At 42.0% G+C, this 20,743-nt stretch overlaps 1 protein-coding gene and 1 long non-coding RNA gene across 8 annotated transcripts; one reads left to right on the forward strand and one right to left on the reverse strand.

Moving 5' to 3' along the window:
* The first annotated feature begins 4,418 nt into the window (after positions 1 to 4,418).
* On the forward strand, positions 4,419 to 14,724 carry LOC135234860 (B-cell receptor CD22-like). 7 transcript variants are annotated; one of them, XM_064299860.1, is made up of 12 exons: positions 4,423 to 6,704; positions 7,877 to 8,230; positions 8,548 to 8,799; positions 9,086 to 9,346; positions 9,477 to 9,570; positions 9,763 to 9,814; positions 10,428 to 10,549; positions 10,708 to 10,762; positions 11,335 to 11,456; positions 11,619 to 11,673; positions 12,243 to 12,364; positions 12,764 to 14,724. In XM_064299860.1, the coding sequence occupies exons 1-12, from the start codon at positions 6,650 to 6,652 to the stop codon at positions 12,825 to 12,827; spliced, it is 1,608 nt and encodes a 535-aa protein (XP_064155930.1). In that variant the 5' UTR covers positions 4,423 to 6,649; the 3' UTR covers positions 12,828 to 14,724. The 7 variants fall into 7 exon arrangements, with proteins under 7 accessions (XP_064155971.1, XP_064155960.1, XP_064155993.1 ...); XM_064299879.1 differs by having other exon boundaries at positions 11,622 to 11,673; XM_064299868.1 differs by having other exon boundaries at positions 10,711 to 10,762.
* Positions 13,638 to 20,524, reverse strand: LOC135234871 (uncharacterized). The gene is made up of 3 exons (XR_010324229.1): positions 16,570 to 20,524; positions 14,729 to 15,291; positions 13,638 to 13,772 (listed from the first exon to the last, which is right to left on the reverse strand). It is a non-coding gene; the product is annotated as an uncharacterized LOC135234871 (long non-coding RNA).
* Between the last annotated feature and the right edge of the window lie 219 nt (positions 20,525 to 20,743).

A 20,743-nucleotide genomic window follows, 5' to 3' on the forward strand; every position in this document is an offset into this window, starting at 1 on the left:
GACAGGTACTAAGAATTTCATAGGCCCGATTCATGGAAGGGCGTGGTCCTTTTCACTGTACATTGATACACTTTGCCCATGCCAACCCCACTTAACCCGATGACTGAGTTTTTATGTTCTGCTGTGCACACACACACACACACATAAATCCGTTTTTATGAAAGGGACAAACAATACACTGCACCTTTCTTGCCTTAAATGGCATACCTAACTGTCCATGTCTAATATAGTTGCAGCTTATGAGTTTTCATGACATCTGTCTGTATTAACTAAATCTTTCACTGAATACAAAGATGTCATAGTCCATTCAGAACAAATGTCACCTGTGTAAAAATACCACTGTTTGCATAATATCATTTTTTGCTGTTTGTCCATTTCCTATAATCAAAGGATGTTAACCTGCTATATGAATGATGCTTGGGTACATGTAGTGACCCATTCCTCTTGAATCAAGTGCCTGGTTTGCTCTTTCTCTTGGAACAGTGACAGTCAGGCTGTGGTTTGTTATATTATAATGAGTGTAATTTGCATCTCTCCAACCATGTGTTGTTTTCCTTTATAAATGTCAACCAAATCCTGTTTGCATCCTCCTTTACTTGGCCTAAGGGATACACTGTGTGGAGGAGTGCCGTGGACACTGGCGGATCCAACAGATGGATTGATTGGATTTGGGTGCTGGGGTTGGGTTTTCAGTGTCTTAGACTAATGCTTGGGCCACACTTCTTACCTCACGTGTGCGTGACGGCTACCTCACTAAACTGCTGCGACTTGCACGCATGTGTGTGTCCACACCGCCAGCGTTGCTGCTGTGGTGCTGCTACTGCCAGCCCTATCTTTCTACATCAATAATAGAATGTTTGATTTCACTTCATTATAAATTTAATATATATATAGTTTAGACAGAAGAAGGTTAAGAAGCGTATTCTCAATGGTAAAATAATAATAATAATAATAATAATAATAATAATAGATATTAAAGAAATAATAAAGAAATTGCTAATATTTATATTTTTTTCATGTCTGTGACATATTCAGATATAGCCTAGACACTGAAGCTAGTGAAAGATGTCAGTTATGTAATGTTGCTGGAATGATGTCAATATGACTATCAACAGATCTATTCACTGTCTATTTTTGCTGATTAAAAAAAAACTATCAAAAAATAAAAACGCGCCTCACGCATGAAAAATAGGCCCCACGCCGAAACTCTAGATGACGCGCCGCTGCAGCGAGGCTCGAGCCGCGCCTCAGACGCGCGTCTCACGCAGGCTGTGTGGCTGCTCTAACTTGTTAACATGGGCGCCGAAATGAATAGCAAGAGGTTTCGCGACCGTCGCACACGTGAGGTAAGTGGTGTGGACCGGGCCTAATGCAACATGCTGCAAATTAACCCCATCCTGCTTAATAATTTATCAGGGGCTTCCCACAGACATGGAATATGCATGTACAATGGTACACAAATGTGCGTGGAATCCATGAGCATTTCACAAGCAAATTTATTTAAAGAGAGGAATCACAGATGATGGCTTATGAAATTGTGTGGCACTGTTAATTCAACAAAAGTGAAGTGTTGATTGTAAATATCCCACCAAAGTGTTTAGTGGATCAGACAAATGAAAAAAGACAGTAATTTTTTTAACAAAATGAAAATCAGATCAAAAGCAAAAAAGAGGGAATCCAAAGCTCAATGATAATAATCCTGAGAAATATGGATGAGTTTATTTCCCACATGTGCGTGGTACTCTTATGTGAAAAAGGAGGAAGAGGGAGAATACCTTTTAAAAAGCCTTGGCTTGGCACCTCCACTACACTACTGTCATACAATGTCATAGTAACAAACAGTATTGAATACTGAGATGTGTGCACTAATTTCAAAAGCATCGACTGCAGTTCAGAATTTCTTTTTTGCTATTTATGCTTTCTACAAGCTGATTTGGATATCACAAAGAATTTCAGCAAAAGTGGAAAAATACCAACAAAAAAAAACTTACCTTAAGTCGTGGCTTCTACCAGCTACTTCTGAATTTTTCACTGCTTTCATAAACTTTTCTAACGCCAACAAGCACCGTCTGATGACGAACAGAAAACAGAACTCAACTGCTGTGTACAGCGGCATTTACATATACCTGGACAGGGAAATAAATTTGGATTGGATGGTTGTCCTGTGAGTTTGTTCACCTTAGCAAGGTTAGCAAGGGTGTGGTGGAAGGCTGAGGTTACACAGAAAGGCACATTTCACTCAACTGGTGAATAGACAGTGCCAGGAGCATATTTGTTTATAGCACAGTGTAAACTTGTCAAAGGAGCTGGCTGGAAAGGACAAGTATCGTTTTGCCGTCTGTGTGACATTTGGAATCGTTTTTTAACAAGGCCAGGTTAAAACCTAGTATATGGCTGGACCTAACAGTGTTTCCTCTAGGATTTTTTTCAGCAGCGGGGGAAAGTGTTTTGTTGTACCTGGGTGGTGCGCACGTGCCGCCTGCATCAGAGTGAATATCAGTAGGTAATTTAAAAATATGAAATAAAATGACACTTGACTGCAAAACAAACTGTAGAACATATTTATTGACATCTATTTATTCATTCATAATGGCTCTTTGACCCACTACTTACAGAGGGCACTGTATATTTGCCTAAGTGACAAAGTTTGCAGCCTGGTTGAGAGCCATGGGTGGAACCTTGTCTTGTCTACCCAGTTAGGGTCCCAGCTTGATAGTATGTGCTTAATCTTTGTTTTCTCTCCTCTCTCCTGTCCTCCTCCACTCATCTTTCTGTCCTCTCTCCTGCTTCACTCTGCTCTCCTGCTCCACTCTGCTCTCCTGCTTCACTCTGCTCTTCTGCTCCACTCGCCATCACTACTCCTGCCTGTGTACTTGTCTAATAAGGTTACATTTGAGAATGAGCAACGTTAGATAATTCTCTCACATCACAAATATTTGATCACGCAACCAGTAAGAATATTAAATATTGTAGTAGCCACCACTAACGTTACATATTTTAGAAGGAAGAAGGCATTTTTTCCCTTCAAAACTTCCGGCGGGGGCATATAGCTAAGAACCTTGAGCCCCTCCCTAGCGAAAGTAACGTTAGAGCGAGATGTGTATCGACCACCTGAACCGCTAGTGTATTTAGCCTACTTCGTATTTAGTAGAGAGAACTGGACATCGTTACGTATTAAAATGTAAGTCATGTAAAAATACACGTAATAAACTATCTAAATGTAAAAAAACAACTTCATACATATATATTTAGTTATATTAATGCAGCCTTATTTACTATATCAACTTTAAGACAAGCAACACGCTCGGAATTATCTCATCGTGAGTCGCGACCCATTAAACCCAATGGTGCAGAGGTTGCTTCATAATTTCAAACTGCTTTCCGAACAGCTATTTTGTGTCCTGCGACTTGGGTTACAACTGTGACGGATTCCTGGGCGTGCCGATAGCGACCACCCTTTCTATAGACACGTTTCCACAGCAGGAACTTTACCCCGGAACTAGGAACCTTTTGAGGAACTCGTTTCGAACTAGGGTCTAAATTAAGTTCCGGGGACTTTATTTTACCCCCAAAAAAGTCCCTGCTCGGGGGGTAGTACTTTCCAAAAGTACCGGAACATTTGGGGTGGGGCGCAAGCGCTGAAAATTTCTGATTGGTCGACTACTCGCAGTGTATTATTTCAACTGCCATTTTTAAAAATCTGATTTATTTTCATAATAACTTGAAATCAAACGTGTATGTTATGCGGCGCAGTAGCCTACTTTTGGTTATAGCCTGCCAACGTCTTGGAATTATAACATGTGTGCTCTTCTGTTCTTTTCTTGCTTTAGTATTCGTTTTATAAAATGTTAAGCATTCGTGCTGGGACAGCATATTACGTACCAAAACATTCAAACGGTTTAATTCGGTTGCTGAATATTTTCTTCCAGATTTTCTTTGTTAGCCCATTGCAATTGACTCAAAATGTTTGATACAGTTATGTGAGGTATGCGGTAGTTCTGCGTAATTTACATCGGGGGTACAGTAAAAGCATACTGGAAAAAATCACCTTCCACACTTTTTGTCTGGGTAAAATAGCAGGTTAATTCTAGTAATCGTCCCTTTTGCTTTTCAAACTGCCGTAATTTTACTCTGCGATTCTGCGGTTCCACAAAAAGACCAGGAAGACTAGACATAGCCTATGTACTCTTAATTTATGGTGCATGGTTCGCATCTGCAGGGCATGCTTCAAGTAGGCTATTTATTTAGCTGCTCCGCTAACAGTAATTTTAAAAATGAAAGCAAACGGTGGCTGTACAGTGCAATATTAATTTAAATTTTCACGCAAGTCCGAGTTTTCATTCTATTTATTCTTGTCATTTTGTGATTATATGGAAATGACGATGAGAGTCTAATTAATCAATTCAACAGCCAAAATTGTTTACGACGTGTGCATGTTTTCTGCTATACATGTTGTTACTAGTTATTTGTGGAATGTGAATGCATTCTGTCGCTTCGGATGTCAAGACATGAAAGTGAATGTTCGTATAAAACATAATGAATGTGTTTGAGAGGATAATACAACAGTTACAATCTGTATATTGGTCTGTTATATCCTGTTTGTTGCATGACAACAGTCCAAGTCGAACCACCAACGAGAGTTTTGCTTGACAACGGTAAAATAATATGCCCAAACGGCCGCGGGAAAATATTTTAATGTCAGGTGATTAAGTCGATAAAAATCAATAAATACTAAAGTAGCCATATATAGTCATTATTGGTAACCTGTTGTATAAGTGGAACAAACCCATCCGGGCTGTCCCGTTATTGGAAAATAACGTATCGGTGGCAGTATGGAGTTACAGAAGTTAGGACAGATGGAGTGACAACGACGTCTATTTTTCATACGTCAGCGGACTAATTTGCCTAATCGTCGCGGGACTTTAGACCGTGGTGGAAACGCAGGACAATGGGCTGAAGTTACCTTTTACAGTAGGCCTATTCTAGCAAATTTGGGCCATTGTTTGCCGGCACTGATAGAAATCGCGGAAGCACTGAAAAAATAACCACTGGAGGATGACAAGGACATTTTTTCCTACATAACTAGGTACATGTTGTTACCGATATTTTTTTTATATAGTTGGAAATCTGTTTACGTGATCTAGCTAACGTTAGCTGGAACATTACTGCACGATATATTATTAATATTAATAATTAGTTGGCCATGAACATGGTCTGACAGGTAATAAGAATTTCATAGGCCCTATTCGTGGAAGGGCGTAGTCCTTTTCACATTACATTGATACACTTTGCCCATGCCAACCCCACTTAACCCGATGACTTGTTATACTTGTTCTGCTGCGCACACACGCACATCAATTAGTTCTTATGAAAGGAACTCAATTTGCATAGGCCTCATAATCTTGTACACAAACAGCAGTGAAAGCTGATCATCAAGATCACACAAAATAATGTTTATTGATGAAACTGGGATATATAGGCAAACAGATGATAATAGTGAATACATAAGTGAAGTACACTAGAACCTCAGAGGTACTGAGCCCTTGAGAAAGGGGGTCATTCAGAACTCTGAAATGTTCATGCATTTGAATGTGAATCAAAATACACCTGTTTTAATTTCAATAATAATTTATTGGAATGGTTACTGCTATTACGCTAGATTTATAGAGGCTCAGAATATAAGAAATGTGTTTTATACATTAAAAATAATAATCAAACAAACGTAGAAGGGGATATCATTAGAACCTTATTTTCTTCCTGCATCAGATTTCCATAAGAGGCATAATAATAACTGACCTATAGCTGACAGTTACTTGTGGAAAATGCTCCCCATCTTGCATTCTGAAAACTTTAAACATTACAAACTGTCAATTGATATAATGGAGAATGGACATATTAATGGTGAATGTATTTTTTAGATCACTGTGTGGAATATGAACAGTAAAGACCATTAAAACTGAGATTGCTGTGTGTAGCTGTGTTCTACTGCAATATCACAGTAACAATTTGCTTTCACCAACAACTATCAACAAGCTGTAGGTGCAATTTGAAGAATTCAAACTTCAGAAGATGATAGGGTGGTGAGCGACTGTGCTGTCCTGAATAGGGTAGGAAGTGTGTTCTGCCACTAGGTGGAATACACTTCCTGTCAAAAGTGACACGCTCGCACGTTGCTTGCAGTGTGAGTGAACTTATGTGATGATAATAATAATGATAATAACAACAACAATAATAATAGGAACGTTTGATTTGAAACAGGGATATTTTTAATTATTCAAGAAACAAAGATGTGTCTGTCAGCTGAACTGAAATGGCATCACTTATTCAGACACATATGCCGCTCAAACATTCGTCTCTGGTTTGGACGTTGCAAAATAGACAGACAAAAGAAGAAGTCAGAACCCAAAGTGTCAAACTGAACGGGGGCCATCTTCCTCCTGGCCTCTTCAGGCCCCGCCCTCACTGGCGGCATCAGTGACTCCTGTGAGTTACACAGCTGGAGGCAGCTCTTCCTTCCAGCATCTTTCTGGAAGCGCTGAGTGTGCGCAGGGGCAAGAGAGAGAGAGAGAGAGAGAGAGGGAGGGAGGGAGAGAGAGAGAGAGAGAGAGTAACTCTTCACTAAAGGTGCTCAGCAGGAGGAACAGCAGTGATGGGAGTCAGAGACACGCTGCACTCCTGGGGACTGGCTCTCCTCATCCTGCCTGGTAAGACCGCCTGTCACTGGCGGCAGCCTTGCTTTCTATGATGGAGGCTTCCGGTGAAATGTCACGCTAAAGCTGCCGCTTCATTATCACAATGTTTTTACTTTCGCGTGAAGATGTGTGTCCTAGGTAACAACCCTGTCATTGGTTAAGGTTAAGGTATGGTTAAGTAGTGGCAAATATCTGAAGTGCATTAGAGGTGATGTTGATCAAGACAGTGGAGTTTAACAATTATTTCCAAATAATTTTATGAAAAGTGTTGTGGTTTTTAATATGCACAGGGAGTCCAGTGTCGCAGATTTCTGAAAAAATCTTTGGAAGCAAAAAATATAAACAGTACGATTGCCTTTTGCCTTGTCACTTCTGTGAAATGTATACTGCTTTTGGGTGGAATTGTTACACTCATCCACGGTGTCGTTACGGAAGCTGTCCACAAAACATTTGAAATTAAAAAAAAAAAAAAAAAAATTTATTTGAAAGTGCAAAGGTATCTCACTTGTTTTTTTCCCGTATCACAAAGTCACCAAATATACGCATACAGTAACAGTTCGATGCCATGTGAAGAAAACTACTGGAATAAGATCAGAATAACGTTACAAGAACAACTTAGTCTAAGCCCAAAGATCCTAATTTCCAATGCCATCTTGAATCGAATCTAGGCCTGGCTGCCCTGTGTTATGGTAAAGTCTTAAGTGCATAAAAAGTCTCACTCTGTTTGTCATACTGTGAATGCTGTGCTTCCGTTCCATGGAGAATGAAGTGAAATTAGGATGGAGCGCATAAGCATGGATTTACAAGTTCATAACCATGAATGTGTGCTTCAGTGCTCTGCTCTCCAGATGAGCCAAACATTGCAATAGTTTACAGTAAATATTAAGTTTTAGAAGGTATAAAACCCTATACCTTTGGGTTGATAAACCGTTGAAATTGTGTTATAACACAATTATATATCCCTTTTGCCATTAAATATTCTGTATTTTTATTCCATTACTGCTTTAATAATGCCTCAGTCGTTATTAATTTCTGTTTTGATAATGAAGTATTATGTTCCCTGTTAAATAACATTTGCATTTATACCAATCGCTTGTGTTTAACAGCATGTGCATATTAACCAGCCTATGACAGCAATTCTGACTGTTCTGCATGAGTTTCAATATAACATGAATGTTTTCCAGGTGTCCTTGGTGATGACTGGGGTGTGTGGACCCCAAAGACACCAATCTGCGCAGTGAGAGGGTCCACTGTGGTCATCCCCTGTAACTATTCATATCCCGATAAAAACATGACAGTGGAGAATGTGATATGGTGTAAACCTGAGACGTGTTCTGATTACCACGTTGATAACGGAAGTGCAAATGACGTCACATCACAGTTTAAAGGCAGAGCAGAGTACCTGGGGGATAAAAAGAACAACTGCACATTAAAGATTAAGGACTTGAGATACGAGGACTCTGGGAGTTACTGGTTCAGATTTGAATCTCAGGGTAAAAATAAATGGACTGGTGAAGAATTGAAAATTGAAGTCACTGGTAAGATTTTTATGCTAGTATATAGTACAAGTTTGACCACAACTCTATTTGTTTCTGCAGTATATCCAAATAAATCTTGTATTTTACTAGTTTTTACTATGGAAGGGATTTTATTGGCTTTGTATTGCATCTTATCTTCAGGTACAAACATTTTACTTCCGTTGGTGATAGGTTTTTTGTAAGTTAAACATGACTCTGCGTCTCAAACATATCTCCATTGTTAGACTTACTCTTTGTTTTACAAATTAAGTTTAGAATCATGAAGTTACCCACTGCCCTTAATTAATTTAGTTATTCTTTGAATGAATTAATTCTAGGGTTAAGAGTGAATATTACATCATCAAGAGGAAATAAACCAATAATGGAGGGAGATGATGTGACTCTGATATGTGCCGCAAACAACTCTTGCAATCTGAACCAATCAGAACTTACCTTGTTGAAAAACAAGCAGCTCCACATATCCTCTCCACATACGTTCAAATCTATTTCCAACCAACACTCTGGAAACTACTCCTGTGCTCTGAAGGACAACAAACAAACATTTGAAGAAATCATTTTTGATGTTCAATGTGAGTGAATCCTTTCTGTCATTATAAATATTGTAGCAATCTGTGTGTCGCACAGTTTACAGTTCTGCCTGTTGCATGAAGAACTTCAACTGTATGGTTATCGTTGAGACAGGTGATAATCATGATGTCAGATCCAAAGATCACAACAGAGGGTGGCTGAGATATCTTTAGTTTTTGAACTATATCATTGTTTTTGTATGTACTGTATAAAAACAGGCATTTTTGACTGTAATGAATTGTTTGAGTTTCAGTGGCAACCAGTGAGTGAATAATATTCTTTTGTCAGATCCCCCTCGAGAAACCTCAGTGTCAGTCAGTCCTAGGGAAGCAGAGGAGGGCAGTTCAGTGACACTGACCTGCAGCGGCGATGCCAACCCACGAGTGCAGAACTACACCTGGTTTAAGAATAATAGAACTTTTCCCTCGAAGAATGCAATGACTTACACCATCAGTAATATCAGCTCGAGGGACAGTGGACAGTATCACTGTATGGTCAGGAACGAGCATGGAGCTCATAACTCGACTGCAGTGTCCCTGTCTCTAGCAGGTGTGTGCACATTTCTTTGATTCTGATTCTGCTTTTGATGAATAGCTCAGCAGCATCACAGAGGTCTTCAAACCTTTCTTGCTCGCGTTTCATGTGATTTCAACGTTTCATGTGATTTCTACCTTTCCAGTCAAGCCCAGTTCTCAGTTTCTAATCGCTCTGGCAGTGGGGATTGTATTGACTGTCCTGGCTGTTGCTTTGGCAACCATCATTTATTTCAAGAGGTGAGACAAGTAAATTTGATACTGAATTTGATTTGAATTTCCTTCTATTGGCCCCGTTATCATAACTTTCCAGGTCATTTTTTTAAAAGCCAGACTTAAAGCAAGATCAAATTACTGACATGCCATAAACTGTCAGACAAAGATGCAAAAAAAAAACAGATTGGCTGTGATGTTTGCCTGCTTCCACTTCAGGAGGAAAGCTGAGGGCCAAACAGAAGACCCTGGCAGTGCCAAGGGGGTTCAGGTGAGATACATGGTCATTTTTGGGGTTCTGGACCTGACTTATTGGGGTTCTATTTGGGTGCTGCTGTGCAAGGAAGGCCGCGCAGTGCACGTCGGAACCCACAAAGATAAATGTTTTAACAAGCGAAGATGAGGGGTAAAAAATGTTTTCCTCCTTTTCATTGGAGCTAAATGCTTAAGTGGTTAAGTGCGCTGTGGAAAATCAGCCAATAAAGAAGCAGAGGGAAGCTGTCTTAGATGATTACTCATCACAGGCACATGAAAGCTACCCATCCAGAGCAAAAGCACTTTTATGAGCAGGTGTATGATACATCATACAGGTATGAAATTGATCTGCAATGCTGTCTGATGGGACCCTTGGTAATAATGTGCAGTTTTGCTTGCACAGGTAAGAGCCACGCTCATATTTGCTCTAAAATACTTTGTTGTCCACATTTTTATTTATTTTATTTTTTTGCGCACTTGAACAGCTTCTCAGAAAAAAATTCTCAGATTTGAATGGTGCTTCAACCCCTTCATTTTTACGACTGCATTTGCGAACCTGGGTTTTCTCCCCCAATCCGCTGCTGGCGTGAAGTGCGTCTTTCTCCCCCCTCCATGTCCTCCACGTGTAGGCCGCTGATAATGCCCGCACCAGAGAGCTCCGACCGCCAGGGCCCCCGAGCCCAGCTCTCTCATCTCAGGAAGGAGAAGACGGCTACGCCTCCGTTCACTTCACAAAGAAGCAACCGAAGAGGTTTGCACCATTCTTTTTTTAACATGCAGTTAACAGCTGTAGTATGGGGCATCACTATTGGTGGTAGTTGTTGTAGTCGTTGCTCATTATGGTGGTGGTGGTGGTGGTGATGCTGATGAAGATAATTATAATAAACCAAATCAAAATTCTGAGAAAAGCAGGAGGAACGCAGAGGGCCAAACAGAAGACCCTGGCTGCGCCAAGGGGGTTCAGGTGAGATACACGGTCGTTTTTGGGGTTCTCGACCAGACTTATTGGGGTTCTATTGGGGTGCTGTGCAAGGAAGGCCGCACGGTGCAATTCGGAACCCACAAAGATAAGTGCCACAACAAGCGAAGATGAGGGGTAAAAAATGTTTTCCTCCTTTTCATTGGAGCTAAATGCTTAAGTGGTTAAGTGCGCTGTGGAAAATCAGCCAAAAAAGAAGCAGAGGAGAAGGGAGGGCCCTTAAATAGCACTTTTATGAGCAGGTGTATGATACAACATACAGGTATGAAATTCATCTGCAATGCTGTCTGATGGGACCCTTGGTAAAAATGTGCAGTTCTGCTTGCACAGGTTAAGAGCCATGCTCATATTTGCTCTAAAATACTTTGTTGTCCACATTTTTATTTATTTTATTTTTTTGCGCATTTGAACAGCATTTCAGAAAAACATTCTCAGATTTGAATGGTGCTTCAACCGTTTCATTTTTACGACTGCATTTTCGAACCTGGGTTTTCTCCGCCAATCCGCTGCTGGCGTGAAGTGCGTCTTTCTCCCCCCTCCATGTTCTCCACGTGTAGGCCGCTGATAATGCCCGCACCAGAGAGCTCCGACCGCCAGGGCCCCCGAGCCTGGCTCTCTCGTCTCAGGAAGAGGAAGTCTGCTACGCCGCCGTTCACTTCACAAAGAAGCAACCGAAGAGGTTTGCACCATTCTTTTTTTAACATGCAGTTAACAGCCGGGGGGTTGGGGCATCACTATTGGTGGTAGTTGTTGTAGTCGTTGCTCATTATGGTGGCGGTGGTGGTGGTGGTGATGCTGATGAAGATAATTATAATAAACCAAATCAAAATTCTGAGAAAAGCAGGAGGAACGCAGAGGGCCAAACAGAAGACCCTGGCTGCGCCAAGGGGGTTCAGGTAAGATACACGGTTTTTGGGGTTCTCGACCTGACTTATTGGGGTTCTATTGGGGTGCTGTGCAAGGAAGGCCGCATGGTGCAAGTCGGAACCCACAAAGATAAGTGTCACAACAAGCGAAGATGAGGGGTAAAAAATGTTTTCCTCCTTTTCATTGGAGCTAAATGCTTAAGTGGTTAAGTGCGCTGTGGAAAATCAGCCAAAAAAGAAGCAGAGGGGAAGGGAGGGCCCTTAAATAGCACTTTTATGAGCAGGTGTATGATACAACATACAGGTATAGCATTGTTCTGCACTGTTGTCTGATGGGACCCTTGGTAAAAATGTGCAGTTCTGCTTGCACAGGTTAAGAGCCATGCTCATATTTGCTCTAAAATACTTTGTTGTCCACATTTTTATTTATTTTATTTTTTTGCGCATTTGAACAGCATTTCAGAAAAACATTCTCAGATTTGAATGGTGCTTCAACCGTTTCATTTTTACGACTGCATTTGCGAACCTGGGTTTTCTCCCCCAATCCGCTGCTGGCGTGAAGTGCGTCTTTCTCCCCCCTCCATGTTCTCCACGTGTAGGCCGCTGATAATGCCCGCACCAGAGAGCTCCGACCGCCAGGGCCCCCGAGCCTGGCTCTCTCGTCTCAGGAAGAGGAAGTCTGCTACGCCGCCGTTCACTTCACAAAGAAGCAACCGAAGAGGTTTGCACCATTCTTTTTTTAACATGCAGTTAACAGCTGTGGTATGGGGCATCACTATTGGTGGTATTTGTTGTAGTCGTTGCTCATTATGGTGGCGGTGGTGGTGGTGGTGATGCTGATGAAGATAATTATAATAAACCAAATCAAAATTATGAGAATAGTGTATGTATAGTATATTATAATTTTATAATAATAATAATAATAATATTTATTTATAATAATATTTTCACTCCAACCCTAACACCTCATTCAACAGCTGGAGATCTCATTGAGCTGCTAATTAGTTGAATCAGGTGTGCCAAACTAGGGTTGAAATGAAAACCTGCAGGGCAGTAGGTCACCATTAGAACGACGGTACAATGATGCTTCGACAATGTTTCTCCTCGTCCGCGTGCACAGGTCAGCGCAACGGCCGGAGCAGCCAGAGGACGACGGCAGCATCTACAGTGCGCTGAGACATTAGGTTCTAGACGCCCCAACCCCCCCCCCCCCCACACCCACAGCGGGTGTGCAGTGCCGGGTGGTTTGGGCTCACAGGCGGCGGGTACGGCACAGTGGGGACGGGACCTCCCGTGTGTTTCCCTTATTTTATCTATGATACGCTTGACCGAATGCCATCTCACCATCGACGCAGTGTGAACAGCCCAGGATGCTCCCTCATGGAATACACTGCAGTAAACTGAAATGAAATATATTTTCAAGGTATAGCAACAATTTGTAACATACAATATATGGGCAAATATGCAAATTACTATTGCGTTCAGAAATTGTAATATGTATTTTTAGATATTTTCTGTGAAGTATTTTTTTATCATATTTTGCAAGAAGCCCACATATGGGTATATGTACTTGTATACATACAAACGTTTCTGTAAGGGTGGGGGTTAACGCCACATGAAGATAATGTAACAATAAATGAAAGAAAGGCCAAAAGTGTTTATTCCTCTCATTACTCATAAAACAAAAAATAATCATGTTTAGTCAACAGAATAAAATACTGAAGTCCCTCTTGCCCAACATTTTATCTCAGTGGGCTGTATGGTAGCAAGGATGTAACAAGAGGAATTATGATGCAGAGGTTTTTTAGGGACATGAACGTTTCCTTATCAGCATTGTCATTTCCTGCCTCATTTCCTTGGTAAAACAAAATTAGTGCAGTATAATTTTAGTAGAAACCTCAGCAGTACTCAGAATACATTGTGAAACAACACCTTTACAAAATGATTGACAATTCTTCATTTTAGGGCAGCAGTATGTACAGCCTTTTGCTACATTATATATATTATATTATATTTTTGCTAAATTATATATACTTAAAACAATCTAGGAATATGTGTAGTTGGGAGAGTTGCAATTGCATTGCATTCATATCATTCATGGAAGGATTAAGGAATATGTACAAGGCTTACTCTGTTGGTGTATAACGTGTTAACCAGCTTGTGAGCAGCATTTGGCAGTTACATTCATTCTCCTGTGATGGTGGGGAAATGAACTTGGACTGTCTACGAAATCCTGACAGTGGCAGGCAGTCAGCACGGCACGCGCATCGACCGCAGTGTTTATCAGATGGAGTTTTAGCCGGTGGAAATGTCCCGCTTTTTATCACGCACCAGAAACTCACTTCGCCGCACGGGTGCCCGTTTTGTTGCCTGTGCCACCTGCCACTTGGGAGAGTTCCATCGTAAGAATGGCATAGTTCAGCTGGTGGAGGTTTACGGGGTTTCTAAGTATGGTCAGCAATTTCCAAATGGGGAGGAAAAAAAGGAAAACACTCACCTCACTCACAAGGACTGTGTTTCACTAGATAAAAGTGATTTTTAAAAAAAGAAAATTAGGGGGTAACCGTGACAAGAAGGCACAGAGGATTGTGCACTTTATAAGTGAATTGTCAGATCAGGTGTTCACCTGAATCGCAGCTTACAATATTATTTTCAATGTACACGCACTGGCCACGTGCCACTGGGACCCAGCTATAGATGCTAGCTGGTCTTTTTAAGGCAAGTGTTCTCTCAGGGTAGTATTGATGTTGGTGAAAGCCTGTCTACAGCTATCCTTTCGGTGCTTACTCATGACCGCATTGCACCAGCAAAAGCTGTCTAGTGTGTTGGCATTTTTTAGCCAATAAAATATTGGGAGCTATAATCCAGTGTGCGGATATCCATTATCCTTCAATCTTCACATGTACTTTTATCCTGCGCCTGGCCAAAGAACTGGTTGGATGTGCAAACAGCTACTCTACTATGCATCCCGCAACAAACCAGACGGTTAAGAAACAGATGTCGGTAAAGAAAAACAGGAACCTCTGCGAGAGCTAACCAATGTGACTCAATGTGACTGTTACACAAACATTTAAGCGGAGGTTACTTGAGAAAAACTTTAAACATGGGTGTTTGAAAACTTTTTCATTAAATAAATGAAATACATTTTTTAACATGTTTTGTGTTTACTCGGGTTCCCTTTGTCTAATATTACATTTTGTCTTAAGACCTGAAACAATTCAGTGTGACAAATTTGCAATGAAAAAAGAAACCAGAAAGAGGGCAAATACTTCTTCACGCCACTTCCAAGGACAGCCATGGATAAATGTGACAGAAACATGACCACACTGCATTAAAAATGGCTTATACTGTTGCCATGATGGGCATCAATAGAACTGGTGCACAACTGTACATGTGTATTTGAACATGGATTTAAATGTAAATGTGTGCTCAGTAAATCCAGGAAAAAGCATCTGACTGCAATAAATACGACCCATCTCCCAGAGTATGAGATTTTTCTGTAAAAACAAGACAAGCTACCAAACTATTTTTTATTTGGAGATTTAATCCATACGGTACTCACATTTTCAATGCCAGAGATAAACATCCAAAACAACTCTGGGTGCCAATTTTGGAAACCACCTTGATCTCTATCATAATGGGCACCTGCTCTACATTACATTACATTACAGGCATTTGGCAGACGCTCTTATCCAGAGCGACGTACAACAAAGTGTATAACCATAACCAGGAACAAGTATGACGAAACCCCTAGAGAGAAGTACCGGTCCAAGTACAGGGAACAACCGCATAGTTCAACTTGGACCCTGATGGTTAAACTGATTAACACTAACAACGAGAACGGCAACAACGCAATCTATGGAAAAATAAAATAAATAAAAATACAAGTAGTCGTTAAGACAGGCGCATCAACTAAGTCACCTATGAAACAGCTGCCTAGTTACAACCCTAAGTTTAGTCATTTACAGGGGGGAAGGGAGGGATGGGGAGAGGTGCAGCCTGAAGAGGTGGGTCTTCAGTCGTCGTTTGAAATGGGTCACAGTCTCAGCTGTTCTGACCTCCACAGGGAGGTCATTCCACCATCGTGGGGCCAGAACAGACAGGAGACGTGTTCTGGAAGTGCAGGTGCGAAGAGGGGGAGGTGCTAGGCGTCCTAAGGTAGCAGAACGGAGGGATCTGGCTGGCATGTAGGGTTTGAATATCTTGTGGAGGTATGCTGGGGCTGATCCATTGACTGCCTGGTATGCTAGGACCAATGTTTTAAATTTGATGCGAGCTATAACAGGCAGCCAGTGGAGGGTAGTGAGCAGGGGAGTTACGTGGGAGTGTCTGGGGAGGTTGAAGACCAGACGAGCCGCAGCATTCTGAATGAGCTGCAGGGGTCTGGTGGCAGATGCCGGTAGTCCAGCCAGAAGAGAGTTGCAGTAGTCCAGGCGGGATAGAACCATTGCTTGGACCAGCAGCTGGGTTGAGTAGGTGGTGAGAAAGGGGCGGATTCTGCGGATGTTGTATAGGAAAAATCTGCATGCCCGGGTTACTGCTGCAATGTTGTTGGAGAGGGACAGCCTGTTGTCCATCATCACTCCGAGATTCTTGGCGCAGGGTGATGATGTCACTACGGTGTCCCCTAAGGAAATGGAAAAGTCGAGGAGGGGAGAGGATAGAGCAGGAATAAAGATTAGCTCCGAGATGCGGGCAGGGACCTGTGTGTCCGATGGGGAGAAGGAGAGAAAGAGTTGCGTGTCGTCGGCATAGAAGTGATAGGACAAGCCATGGGCAGATATTACAGGGCCAAGGGATCTGGTGTACATGGAGAAGAGAAGGGGACCAAGGACTGAGCCCTGGGGAACTCCGGTGGTGAGGGGACGGGGTGGTGATACCTTACCCGCCCAGGCAACCTGGAAGGAACGGTCAGAGAGGTAAGACTCAAGAAAACAGTTACTTAAAAAGCAGAAAATAATAAAATAAGAATGTCCCACACTTGGGTGCCACTTTATAATTGCCATGAGAAATAATTATTTATATATTGGTCAGGGTTTAAAACTAGATCTAGAACTAAATATGTGGCCTGCAGTACAGTTGGCAGAAACTCTGACCAATTTTTAAACAATATTATATTTTCTGTAAATATACATAAAGGTCATATGATCCAAAAAACAACATGTAATGAAATATGATGAAAATATATTCAAGTAAAAAGAAAAACAAAATCAAATTGGGCAGGCACATTGGGTAGTATGGAGAATGATACTCCTTGTATAAGCCCTGTGAATAAAGAGAAAGAATAAAACACATTAGAGACACTCAGTAGGTTTATTGTTTTAGTTTGGCTAAAACTGGACTTGTAAACTCATGTAAACATTTTAGTCCGACTGAAATCGTACTAAGTCGGACTAACATACCTAGATAATGTGGTTGGGGGTCAATTTACTATGGCATATATACGCTTCAATAGGCCAAAAATTGGCCTAGGCGTTCTGCGCATGTTCCATAGGTTAGAGGTTCCACTGTGACAGGTAATTAACCCAGAAGTCGAACAGCGAGCGCACAGTCAAGGAGGTATCATGGCGAAAAACACACATTTCTGGACAGACAAGGAGACCAACTTCATGCTATCGCAACTAAATGAGTTAAATATCCTAAAATACATGAATGGAAGAAAAACACAGAATGGCGAACTATTCAAAAAAGTTGCGACAAAATTGGAGGAAGCAGGTTTTAAAAGGTTAACCGGAAGAAAGTCTTCGTCATACACACATCAATCAATAAATCCATTCTCCAAGTCATGTATATTGGGACAATATGGAATAGTCAAATTAAATCTCATCTTTGGCCAAATCAAGCTATTCATATAGATCGATTTCAACTGTGCATGTAAACTGCCTGACTTCCAAAAATGCCTGTGGCCTATTAATAACTGCAGGATGAACCCTGCTAGACAGCTAACTTCTGCAAATAACTACCAAAAACCACAGGGCTTTCCAGTTTCATAATATTTGACTGAAATGTTATTAGTCACATTTCCACGAAAACACATCCAACACCAGGGCAGGGGCCTCATTTATAAAAATGTTCTTAGATTTATACTTTAACTTAGTCTTAAGATAATTTCCGACGGTGTGCTTATGTACGATTCATAAAAGATATTGAGCATAAAAAACCTTGCTTACGCAGGTTCAAAGAAGCCCATTTGTAACTTACGCATCTGTGATCTATAAATCTCAAATTAACTTAAAATTGATGGCACCTGAATGTGCCTTACAATCAGCAATTTCCCCTTATATAAGGCTAGCAGAAATTAGGGTTTAGTCAGGAATAACCATGGACCAAAAGAGAAAAGCAAACTTTTTGGAAGACGCGATCATAGAGATGGTAGAGAAGATTGAAGACAGGCAACGCGTACTATTGGGTGGACTAAATAGTGGGTTGACAAACAAAGCAAAACAGGTAGCTTGGGAGTGTGTCGCTGCTGCAGTGAACGAGGTGGGCCAGGAGAGACAGAACTGTGGGTGATCTGAAAAAGAAATGGTCTGACCTTAAACTGCAAGGGGGAAAAAATAGCCATGCAGAAAAATCACTTGCGTCAAGTCTAGACTTTGCGTAAAGATAAGATCAGTTCCATGTCCAAGTAAGGTTTTCTGCATGAGTCATACTTATCATACAAGTCATACAAGATCAAAACTGATGTAAGTCCGTTTTATAAATGAGGCCCCAGGACATTGCACATGGGGGTCACCCACCACTTGACTCAATCACTGTAGCATAGAAAAGTGAATATTATTGTGCAGAGTACATAGTAATGGAGTTGACAGTTGAAAGATGCTGCACTACATTACCTACAAGTATCTGGACACCCCTTGGTCTGAGGCCGCACGGAGGACGTGCCGTGAGAACAGGACACAAGCAGCCCGAACAGGAAGACCGCAGGCGCCCGTTCGGCCGGAGGAACCGCTGTGGTGAATGCGGAAATATGCTTCTCCTTCATTCTTTTAATGTTTTTACATTTCTTCTTATTAAAGATTGTACTGATCAAGAATATATTTAAATGTATGTGATTATGGGAAGATCAATGAAGAAGAGCAGGTATTCTGTGTTGTCTAAGAATGTGTAACTAAGGAAAGACAGTGGCCTCCTTGTACACTGATGCATACTACCTAGTAGGGATGTATCCGAATCCGGGGGGTTGCTAGCTGTATATGCAACTCCAGCACACACACTAATAAACTTTGAGCCACTGCGCTGCAAAACGTTTAATAAATAAGTTCTGTGCGTCAGCCATTATGTTTCTTCAAATCGATTTATATCATTGTGGGTGGCCACAAGATAAAAATGCCCATTCTGTTTGCAACATAGGACTTTGATTTCACTAACTAGTCGTTTCAGTTACTACACAAAAGTGTTCGCTATATTCTTTAGTCGCCCCCACCGAGGTAGCGCACAGCAGGCAGCGGGCTGAGAGCTGACCATTCCCGGCTATCACTCAGGGAAACTCTCGCATCGAGGAGACATCGTCAGGTGCGGGAGCTAGCGAGACAAAATCCTGGTGTGGCAGTTGGATTTCTTTCAAACACCGCAACCTATACATCAAAATGAAGCTTGGAACCTGTAGTTTCAGCTGTATGTGTTAATTTCCTCCATTTAAAAAAATCCAGTCAAAATATTTTACGAAACGTTTTACCTTGTATTTCAGTCAATATTCATCCGTTTAAGATGTAACATGTTGTTGTCCCCTCCGATGTAGCAAACTATCGACCCGTATCCCTTCTACCCTTTCTGTCCAAAACCCTCGAACGAGCAGTTCTTAAACAATTAACCTCTTTTCTCCATCAGAACAACCTGCTAGACCCTCACCAGTCTGGCTTCCGATCTGGGCACTCAACAGAGACTGCACTCCTAGCTGTGACGGAGGCACTTGCCACTGCAAGAGCCTCACGCCTTTCCTCTGTCCTGATCCTTCTTGACCTGTCTGCAGCTTTTGACACGGTCAACCATAAAATACTCCTCTCCACCTTGGCTGGGATGGGAATTGCCGGGACTGCCCTGTCTTGGTTCGCTTCCTATCTTGCAGATAGGACCTACCAGGTCACCTGGAAGGGGTCTGCCTCTGCTTCTCATCCACATGTTACGGGAGTGCCGCAGGGATCTGTACTGGGTCCTCTGCTGTTCTCCTTATACACCAGATCTCTTGGTTCAGTCATTAATTCACATGGTTTTTCCTATCATTGTTATGCAGATGACACACAACTCTTCTTTTCTTTCCCCCCCCTCGGCCACACTGGTCAATGATAAGATCTCTTCCTGCCTGGCTGACATCTCCACCTGGATGGCCAGCCACCATCTGAAGCTCAACCTCAACAAAACTGAGCTGCTCTTTTTCCCGTACAAGACCTCCTTGCTTCGTGAACTCTCAATCACGGTTGATGGCACCACAGTGACTGCCTCTCACTCTGCCAAGAGCTTGGGGGTGGTCCTGGATGACCAACTGGACCTCAAGGAGCACATCAAGGCAACATCAAGGTCCTGCAGATTCCTCCTATACAACATCAGGAGGATTCGACCATACCTGACGACGCACTCCACCCAGCTGCTCGTCCAGGCTACGGTGACCTCTCGCCTTGATTACTGCAACTCTCTCCTTGCAAACCTGCCAGCTTGTGCCATACAGCCACTACAGATGATTCAGAATGCCGCTGCCCGGCTCATCTACAACCTCCCCAAATTCTCCCACGTCACTCCTCTGCTGCGATCACTTCACTGGCTACCGGTTGCTGCCAGGATCCGATTCAAAGCCCTGACCCTTGCCTACACTGCCACCAACAAGACAGCCCCCATCTACTTGCAGGACATGACTCAATTCTATGTGCCTGCTCGACCACTCCGCTCTGCAGCAGCAGGGCGTCTAGTAACCCCTCCCACCCACCCAAAGGGATCACAGAGCTTCTCCACCCTAGCTCCCCAGTGGTGGAACGAACTCCCCGTCCCTCTCCGAACCTCCCCCTCACTATCCATCTTCCGCCGTGGCCTGAAGACTCATCTCTTCAGACTATACCTAGAATAACCACCACCATGCTGTGTATATATATATATATTAAAAAAAATA

Source organism: Anguilla rostrata, chromosome 1 (assembly GCF_018555375.3).
Source record: "Anguilla rostrata isolate EN2019 chromosome 1, ASM1855537v3, whole genome shotgun sequence".
Taxonomy (NCBI): domain Eukaryota; kingdom Metazoa; phylum Chordata; class Actinopteri; order Anguilliformes; family Anguillidae; genus Anguilla; species Anguilla rostrata.

Coding starts and splice junctions, on each gene's coding strand:
- LOC135234860 (XM_064299860.1), top strand. CDS start 6,650: ATGGGAGTCAGAGACACGCTGCACTCCTGGGGACTGGCTCTCCTCATC. Junction 10,550..10,707: donor ACAAAGAAGCAACCGAAGAG/GTTTGCACCATT, acceptor TTCTGAGAAAAG/CAGGAGGAACGCAGAGGGCC. Junction 12,365..12,763: donor ACAAAGAAGCAACCGAAGAG/GTTTGCACCATT, acceptor CCGCGTGCACAG/GTCAGCGCAACGGCCGGAGC.